The sequence below is a fragment of the Mesitornis unicolor genome, unplaced genomic scaffold (assembly GCF_000695765.1).
Source record: "Mesitornis unicolor isolate BGI_N332 unplaced genomic scaffold, ASM69576v1 scaffold25237, whole genome shotgun sequence".
Taxonomy (NCBI): Eukaryota; Metazoa; Chordata; class Aves; order Mesitornithiformes; family Mesitornithidae; genus Mesitornis; species Mesitornis unicolor.
In genome coordinates this window covers 6,631-14,171 of record NW_010197422.1, presented here as the reverse complement: position 1 = coordinate 14,171, position 7,541 = coordinate 6,631, and the positions used below count along the sequence as shown (strand labels likewise).

General features: G+C 37.1%; 1 protein-coding gene across 1 annotated transcript; it reads left to right on the top strand.

The window, feature by feature from the left end:
* Window positions 1-288: 288 nt before the first annotated feature.
* Window positions 289-6,692, top strand: LOC104544059 (aminopeptidase O-like; the record flags this gene model as incomplete). Its single annotated transcript, XM_010188805.1, has 4 exons — window positions 289-478; window positions 1,567-1,673; window positions 6,364-6,466; window positions 6,585-6,692. Coding segments are annotated over 4 exons (508 nt in total), but the record flags the coding sequence as incomplete, so codon positions are not given.
* Between the last annotated feature and the right edge of the window lie 849 nt (window positions 6,693-7,541).

Genomic DNA, 7,541 nt, shown 5'->3' with positions numbered 1-7,541 from the left:
ATAAAACTTTGGTTTAAGTTTCTTCTTACAGGTAATAGCTGTTTGACGGTTGAATACAAAACAACTGCTTGCCGGAGTTTTAGTTTGATTTTCTGCCAACCAGCAATAAAGCAAAACCTAAATGCACATTCCTAAAAATGCCTGAGCTATTAACTATCAGTCATGATCTAGCATGCATATAGTAATAACAGGCTGACAAGGCTAATAAAATCTCTACATTATTGTGGCCATGCACTGCATGTTTTAAGAGGTAAATAATGTATTTTGTCACTCATTTCTCTTGTGCAGCCCACACATCATCTTCCTCTCACAGAGTGTATTACCGGGAGGGAGGCATCTCTGTGGAGTACGTCTGTGCCATGAAGTTGCTCATTCTTGGTTTGGACTGGCCATTGGTGCTCGCGATTGGACTGAAGAGTGGATAAGTGAAGGGTTTGCCACATTTTTAGAAGATGTATTTTGGGCTAAGGCTCAACAGGTAAGATACATCACTCAATTGAATTATGTAGAAATCAAAATTACAGACCCTGTTGGGAGCTGACATTGTACACTCTTCTGAGCCTCCATTTTATTAAGTATCAGGTGTATTTATAGCACTGAACACATTCCCAAATACTTTGCTTTTCCCTTTTGGTCCTAAAACTCATTTCTGTCCTTACACTGAATATCACTACTCTGCTGTGAGCTGTTCACATTTATTCTATACTTTTGTGAGTCACTTGAAAGCATTTCCACTGTAGGAGACACCCTTCCATGTAGCTGAAGGAAAGAAGTAAGCAACAAAACAGGGTGCTTAATGCCTTTGATAATTTAGAAGGCCAGAATATGTATTATTACTTTTTTTTCCCTTTTTAGAATCTATGAATAGTTTTGGTGCTGTGCAATTGTACAATTGTAGGATTAGAAGTATATTCCATAGTACCTAACAATAATTTCATATGACTGAAATATTGGTGTAATGCAGGATAATATTAGCAGCTTTTGCATTCTCCATTCTCCCATCTTTTTTTCTAATAGAGAAGCTTAAATTAGTTGTTATTTGTAACCTGACAACCTGGCATTTATTTCATAAGCATGCATCTCTGTTAATATTATGTAAATGGGGGAAAATGCAACAGGGAGCCTTCACAAGTCTGTCAGAAGTAGTAGGAAAGAGGAGTGAAGTCAGGACACAAAGCAGCTCTTGCTTTCAAGGCTGGAAAGAGTAAAAACACAACCAAAACTGATATGCCAGGTATTTTTACTGAACATTCAGTTCACTTACTGGCAGTCACTAAAGGGAAAACAACGTGTCCATCTTTCTCCTTAGGCAGAAATATTTAATCAACTATTGATCTGATGCACAGAGCAAGGCTTCTGTTTTCCTTAATGCTACTATTAACTCTTATAGCAGCAACTGTTATATTTTTGTTTGGTTTGGTTTGGTTTTTTAGTCATGGAGATTGTTACTGTTTCCTGCATCTTTTGCACATTAAAGAGAAACAAAACAAGTCTCTCTTTCTGAAAATTATTATTGTCTGTTGGGAAACAGCAATCGGTGATCTGTGTTTTTTGTACACTATGCAGCTGTCCGATGATGAAATAGAAGAGCAAAGGGAACTGAAAGCTTTACTTCACTGGCGACGACTCAGAGATGAGGTGCAGTACTCTGAAGAAGAGCTGCAAGTTTTAAGGTACCAATATGGCAGTCTGTTCTTTGCTTTTGCACATTCTCTCTCTCCTGTTTTCTACCATTTTCTTGCTTCAGAGGATATGCATCCAAATCATCTGATTAAATCCACTGCATTTCCTCATTTCCTTCTGAAGAAAAAAGTCAAATTAAATTGATGAGGTTATTAATCTTCTGTGTAATGCAATTGCTTTTCTTTTGTTATAGAAAGCTTTCAAAAACCAAAGGACTTATTTTGATATAAAATATCTCTAGCCAGTTTTCAAGAGCCTCTATTCAGGGAAAAGAAAAAGACCATTTTCTGAACGAAGTTCACTGTTTGAAACTTCAACAGATTCACTTTTTGTGGCTGCAGATAAGCACATACAGGAGTATGGTATCTAACTGACAAGCTGAATGAAGCTTTAAAAAACAAAGGAAAAAGCATAATGAACTATATAAATGTACTTCTCTTTAAAAACTACTAATAATGCTATTTAAACAAGATTTTGGTCTTTAGGTGCCAGATGCTGAGCTCAAGGCTTCTTCTCACATAACTAAAGACATCAGATAAAAGAAAAATATTCTTGCTTTGCTAATGATTAATAATCTGGGCCATTCTGATTGGAACGGGAATTTGCCATAGTCTTTGTTCTTGAGTGGCTGGCTAACATCTCCACTGCTTTTCTCCCCACAGTCTTTGACCAAGAAAAACAAATTTACTAATCCGAACTCAAATTAGCCCTACACTGACCACATCACAGAAGTAAAGGGGCAGATGTCAAAAGATTATGTAGATAATTCTCCTGCCCTGAAATGCAGGCAGTATATACAGATCATCTTACATAGATTTTGCTAATATGTTATTAGAAACCTCCAATAAAATGTTCCCATGGTACCTAGCTAAGCTGTTTCAGTGTTAACAGTTAAAAATTTATTCCTGTTGCACAGCTGAAATATTGTTTATTTCAAACAATGTAGATTTCTTCTTTTCTTTCACCAAGTGGATGTGAAGAACAAATTGATCCTCGTCTTCTGTATGATCACCTTTTACAAGTTTTTGGAAGACTGTTGCCATTTCATTCATTTTGAGGTCTTTCCTTCTTTTTGTTCTTTCCCAGTAGGACCTAAAAGTCTTTTATATTTGGGCCATATTCACCAGAATAGAAATTCCTCTCTATGGCCTCATGTCATCTGAAAACGTGTCACCAACTTTGCATAACTGTAGTTTCATGAGTTGTTTTATTTCATGTTTATCCTATGTGTAAGCAGCGTCAGCGAAGTTCTGTGTTTGCAAGTGTGCAGTTTTATGATAGGTGTAAATGCAAAAGCAAGCCTTATCACTAGCTGTCATACAGCTCCTGCCAGTATAGCTACTGATTGACAGATGCTAGAGTTTTTGGTTTTTTGTTTTAAAATAAATTATTTTTAGCAATATTGGTTCTTGTGCTATGAGGCTTATCTGGATGTATGGTTCCATTTTCAACATTATGGAATAACTTTTTTCATCTTTTGTATTAAGTATGTAGTTGTTAATTTTAATAAAATGAGTATATACTGTAAATTTTTTAAATCATTTTTCTGAGGGCCAAAATATCCTTTGTAGTTTGAAACTTGAGAAGGATTGATTTATATTGAAATTAAAACTTAAGCTTTCTATTGACTTCCACAGTTACAGACATAAGTCTCTGAAATAAGCATGCTGCTTACCTTTTGCATAGTGATATTCTCAATGGCAATAAAAAAGAACAACAAATCATTTCTCATTTGAGACATGTGCCTCTAATATACACTTCAGGAGAGGAATGTGATGCTAGCTTGGGATTCTGGCAATCTCTTCCTCTCTGATGTCTCTAGTTTCTTGTGGTTGCATTTAAGGACTTTCCACCGGTTTCAGCAGATATAATTATTATCTACTATTTTTGTGGCACGGACTTGAATAGATTCTCTCCTTCCATGTTTATTGTTTTTTTTTTTAAGTTTTCTTCTTCCTTATGAATGTATGTTCATGTGCTTTCCACAGTAGGTATGCAAGAGAGAAAATTTCAGTCTTAGCATTGCACTGGGTTTTGAGTCTGTACCAACGCTTGTGCTGGATCAGACTTGTGTTTTTATACAAGGATATTAAAAGTAAATTATAACTGTTAGTTACTTCTTGCCAATTATGTCATGAAGAAAAAAAGTCAGCCAACCTACTCTTCCCAAGCGTGAACTTATTTACAATTACTTTATTGTCCTCTGCTGAAAGATCATCTGATTTTCTGTGCTTTCTCCTGACAGCAGGAAACCTTGTCAGCAGATCCTATTAACTTTTGATCCAGCAAATGAACACCTGTTAAGGCTAAGTGAAAGCCACTCAACAAACTGATTATCAGTGTGAAGTTTCTTCTTATTATGTAAATTTGATATTATGTTATAGTAGCATCTCATAAGCTACCCGTGAAAAGTCAGGTATGAAAGAAATAGGTGTCTTTACAGAAGGCAGCAGCTCTGAAAGGCTGCACTAGCAAATGTTAGTATTGAAGAAGGAATTTGTGACACTGCAGTGCTTATACAGGATAACACTTCAGACAGAATCCTGTGTATTTTCTGACAGAGTTTGAAGCAAACCTGTAGGGATAAATGTACCTGTGAAATATGTCCTGGCACTCATTCTGCTGGCGAGCATGAACACCAGCACTCTCATCCAGTCTCTCATGTTACGAAAACAAAGAAGACTATAGAAGTCCATTTCATTTTGTGGAATAAAGCTGGTATAAGACTGTTTTATGTCCTGGCTCTTATGACTGAACATTAGCTTGTGATTCTTCATAAAGTCAAAGCAGTGTTCATATCTAATTCTAAATTTATCTTCAAGTTCCACTTGAGTCTAGTCCATTTCCCTCTTGAAGCAATGTTCTCTGACTGTTCTGTAGGTGTTTAGTTTTATTCTATCACAGTGATAAGAAACATGCCTGTCAGATGGTCTTGTGTTCTCTGCATAGGTTTTCATGACTACCTAGCACATCAGAGCATTTAATTACCAGGAACTTCCTTGTGAATTGTACTTTTACTTTGTACAATGTACTTGTCCACCTGGCAAACAAAGAGCAGCATCTTTTGCTTTCTTCACAAATTTGCCAGTATCTAAAATGTGCCAGGTAGCACCTTGAATACCTTGGATCACTTTGCCTTTAGCATTATGCCTAGCTTCATCAACTAGGATAGATGCCAGGTTTTGTAGGTCAGTGTAACAAACTTTCAGTCAATGAAAAGTCGTGTATGGAATGCCAGTAGGCCTTCCTTCCAGGAGACTGATCCAGAATGGAAATAGGTGGACCTCTGCTCTTCTGCACCGGGTCTGCAATGGCTACATTGTCTTGAAGGACTGGAGTTACCATTGGATAACAAATCGTAGAATCATAGAATGGTTTAGGTTGGAAGGAACCTTAAAGATCATCCAGTCCAACCTCACTGCCATGGGCAGGGACACCTCCCACTAAATCAGTTATTGATCTCTTCCTTTGAACACTGAAGGAAGATCTTCCTTGAAAGAAAACATGAACTATAGCACAGTATAAGGACTGTGTTAGGACCAGTGTAAAATTGAATCCGTATTTTATTTTAAACAGTTATATTTTGTTAAGATTTTAGCATGTGAAGTGAATTTCATGTGCACAGATGCTAAATATAGTCCCTAAAGGGTGAAAAAATCCAGCATAGCACTCCGGACAAAACTCTAATAAGAAACCATTTCATAGATACAAAAAGGAAGAATGTTTCCTCAGAGCAGACATAGATAGTCACAGGGATTAGCTTGTGAGAAGTGTGTGAGTGGTTTGAAGAATCCTGCAGTGCTCTGGCCTGTCTTGCCCATATACTGTAGAAGTGGAGGGAAGGATGTTTGCTTTCCAGGACTGACTATTTCAGAATTCACACTTAGAACTGGAGAGGTTGTTTTAGTCACAGTGTCAAGCTCCTAAGACAGACATCTGTTCTCAGACCACTGTTAGCTGGGATATTTTCTGCCTGAAAGTAGAATAGCTAGGGGACTCTTCAGTAGTATGCCTGTAAAGGCACTGCTTGTAAGTAAAGAAAAAAATGTTTGCATAGCTTCTCTTTAGTTTCCCTCTGTGCACTTATGAGCCTAGAAGTCCTCCAGACTTTACTGCTGTAGATTTCTGGCATATCAGGTGCTCTATTGCATTTTAAAATCAGGTGGTGAAGAAGTTGGTTTATTCTAGACATTATTTTCTGCAAACCTCAAATCTGTGTGTGTGTGAAAAGCTTGCTTTTTTGAAACTTCAACTACTTTACTTCTAACCCCAAATGGCAAAAATGAAAAACAGAATATTATTTCCTCTGCAGTGTATTGCATGCAGATGAGAGATTATTCTTGCAAGTATAGTCATGTAAGCTGTTAAGCCAATGTTCAGTTGTAAGAGAAATCTCTAGTTGAACATAAATACCTCTCCCTCCCCTCCCCTTCCTTCCCCTCACCTCCCCATCCTACTTGTCTGGTCAGCTATGTGCAAAATGGCATTAGAAGTATGAAATCTGTTCGTCTGTCTGTCTAAGCAAAATTATTTACTGAGGGTAAAGAAAAAGACAGAACTACTCACAGGTGTCTTAAGTTGCTATGTCATTAACAATGCTTTCAGCTATGAGAACATGTAATGTATGAGTTATTTCTTTACTTACTTATCCAAGACTTAATTAGTGTGTTACCTTTCTAGGCCCAAAAAGGAGAGAACAGGAGAGTCCAGTGAGTCTGGAGCATCTGTCATCAAACATGGTCTTAAAGCAGAAAAAGTCTTCATGCAGGTTCACTATTTGAAGGTGAGTGTTGTCAGCTGATTTTTATTGAAATTGCTTTACTAATATGAAAAAGACTTCTTTCTTTTAGATGTCAGTGAATTCATAGCATCTTATTTGTTTCTGGCTTAATTTCTTGCAGGGTTATTTCCTTTTGCGATATTTGGAAAGGATAGCTGGAGAGGCTTCATACCTTGCATCTTTACGAAAATTTGTGCATAAGTTCCATGGACAGCTTGTCCTTTCTCAGGTACTGTGCTTGAGGTTGTTTCTCACTTTCTTAAAAAAACAAATTATCTAAACTTCCAGTTTGACTATCTAAATCACCACTTTGGTTGTGGTGAAAAGAGAGGCATTTATAACTTGGTAATATCAGTGAAATTCCTAACTGCTAGAAGACACAACCTTTTTTTCAGGGTGATACATAGATTTGACATCCTGCTAATATCTGATAATGAAAACAATGGGTGATTTTTTAAAAAAACTTGATACTTTGAAAGGTCAATGTTCATATTTGCTGATGTTGTCAAATATAGGTTCATTTATTATTCTTTGTTTGTGCACTTGCTGTTCTGACTCTCTTTCTTATGGGGTGTGGTGTGTGCCAGTGTGTCTTACAAATAGTTCCCGGACTCGTGGATTCTTTTGGATGTCAAGTCACCCAGAAGATAGGCATAGGAGCTCTACTACAGCAGCTCTGCCCTGTGGAGGAATGTTTTGGGTCTTAGGGGAGTTAATATTTCCACTGCTGAAGCTGTTTACTGAGACCCTGAGCAGATACGTTTGGCACAGTATCGAAAACACCAGTGATTATATGAGCCTTGTCTACATTATGGTGTCCAAAATCACAAATATGAGGCTTGACTATTACATAGCTGGAAACTTTTTGAAAATGACAGAAATCATGAAACTGCTAAAACCACAAAGCAGCCCAGTGTTTTAATCTGCTGGTAAGAAAGATGTTCACATTTTGGTGGAAAAAGTTAGTTGTTGCTCCTGGTTGACGTGAGAAGAGTTGTGTCAGTAGACTGTTTAAATGCTGCAAAATGTCTTAGCACATTATACTATCAGTCGCGATAGCTAGATTGGATTGTAGTTG